General features: G+C 49.0%; 1 protein-coding gene across 1 annotated transcript; it reads right to left on the bottom strand.

Annotated features, from left to right (window-relative positions):
• Positions 1–728: 728 nt before the first annotated feature.
• On the bottom strand, positions 729–1,469 carry LOC122382930 (cuticle protein 7-like). Its single transcript, XM_043368903.1, has one exon. The coding sequence runs from the start codon at positions 1,336–1,338 to the stop codon at positions 871–873; it is 468 nt and encodes a 155-aa protein (XP_043224838.1). The 5' UTR covers positions 1,339–1,469; the 3' UTR covers positions 729–870.
• Positions 1,470–1,758: the final 289 nt, after the last annotated feature.

Raw genomic sequence — 1,758 nt, forward strand, 5'->3', positions numbered from 1 at the left:
AAATATGAGCGTTGTCATCTCTTACGTGATAGAAGTCACTTTTACGCAATATTTTTGTCAATGTAAACCGGTACAATTTGACCTTTTGACCTCCCTGTGACGCCACAAGTTCAAGAAAAGTGGTGAAAGAGGTTTCTGTGATTGCATATATACCTATGACATGCCCATATGCCTTCATAAATACTCGAATATTCACAATTCAGCACGCCGTTCCATACGATTCACGTGCCTTTTGATTGGTCGAGGCTGACTTCTTCTGTGACTTCACAGGTCAACATCCATTTAGATGACTATCCACTTGTCAGATCATAGTGCATCTGACATGTATATGTACACACTCTTTTTAGAAACTTAGATTTCTTTTTAGTGACCGACTTCTCGTCATTGTAAATTAGATAGATTTGACTTTTATACCTCCCTGTGACGTCAAAAGTCAAATATCAAGGTCATCGATATCACATAGCTGAGACGCCGTAAAAGGTCAATACCAGCTAGGGCTGATAATAAAAATATGAATGAGATCTTAGGGGAGGATATCCGCCATTATCGTTGCAGTGCGAAGCTGCGCCGGAGTCATTGCGCGGTTGGTTGAAACACATCAGACTGACAATGAGCTTTTTTGGGCGTTGCATGGTGCATGGTTGGTATTCGTCACCATTATGTTTCCGTCAGTGGGGTAAAATTTCGAGAGCAGTAGCTCAGTTATCTTGCAAACATAGCAATCAGGTTCACGATATATTTTTCACACACAGCTCAAAAATTACAACAATAAATATTAAATAGTAGCACATTGGTCAGACCCATCTCGTGACTGGTACACATTTGCCAAGAAAAGGACGTAGGAGCAAGTAAACTGAGGTCATAGACGCCTTAGTTGCTGTACTTCTGGACGGGGCGGTAGGCGTAGATGGGCTCCTGCTCAGGCTCCTTGTAGACGGGAGCAGCCTTGTAGACGGAAGCCGGAGCCGGAGCGGCCTTGTAGACGGGCTCCTCGGGGTACTGGGCCTCGCCCTCGTACGTGACCTCGGCGTTGTAGCCGGCGTAGTCGTCGACGGTGTACTTGACCGTCTGGATGCGGCCGCCGGGCAGAGCCACCGTGTAGTAGCCGGACGTCTGCTTGCCGTCGCTGTTCTCGTTGGCGGCAAACTTGGAGCCCGTCTCGTAGTCGCTGACCGAGTAGTCGAACGCGTACGGGGCCGGCTCGTACTCGGGCTCCTTGTAGGCAGCCGGGGCCTCGTAGGCAGCCGGGGCCCTGTAGGCAACCGGAGCCCTGTAGGCAGCGGGCAGCTTGTCGGCGGCAGCGACGGCTAGGAGGGCGGCGACAATGAAGGCCTTCATTCTGTTGGTTGGGAGCTGGTGTGTGTGACTGGAGCTGGTCAGCTGAGGAGTGATGACGGTCCGTCGGCACTTTCCCTTTTATAGTGGCCGGGGCGGGGCACCTCCCCCGGAAGGTCACTGATACGCCTCTGATTGTGCCGGCTCTGTGTCGTTTGGTAGTCGTCCTGCGCTCATCTTAATATGAACGTTGTCGTCTCTTTTATGTGATAGAAGGCACTTCTACGTAATAAAATTCTTGTCATTGTAAAACGGTACCATTTGACCTTTATTGACCTTCATGTGACGTCATAGGGCCAAGAGAAATAGTTAAGGAGGTTTTATGGCTGCATATATACGACATGCCTTCATACATACTCGAATATTTACAATTCAGCATGCCGTTCCATACGATTCACGCAAGTGACTTCTGATTAGTCGAGG

This window comes from Amphibalanus amphitrite, unplaced genomic scaffold (genome assembly GCF_019059575.1).
Source record: "Amphibalanus amphitrite isolate SeventyFive unplaced genomic scaffold, NRLGWU_Aamphi_draft 000012F_arrow, whole genome shotgun sequence".
In the NCBI taxonomy this organism is placed as follows: Eukaryota; Metazoa; Arthropoda; class Thecostraca; order Balanomorpha; family Balanidae; genus Amphibalanus; species Amphibalanus amphitrite.

What these genes read in the sequence shown, in the direction of transcription:
- LOC122382930 (XM_043368903.1), bottom strand. Translation starts at nt 1,338, where the DNA reads ATGAAGGCCTTCATTGTCGCCGCCCTCCTAGCCGTCGCTGCCGCCGAC.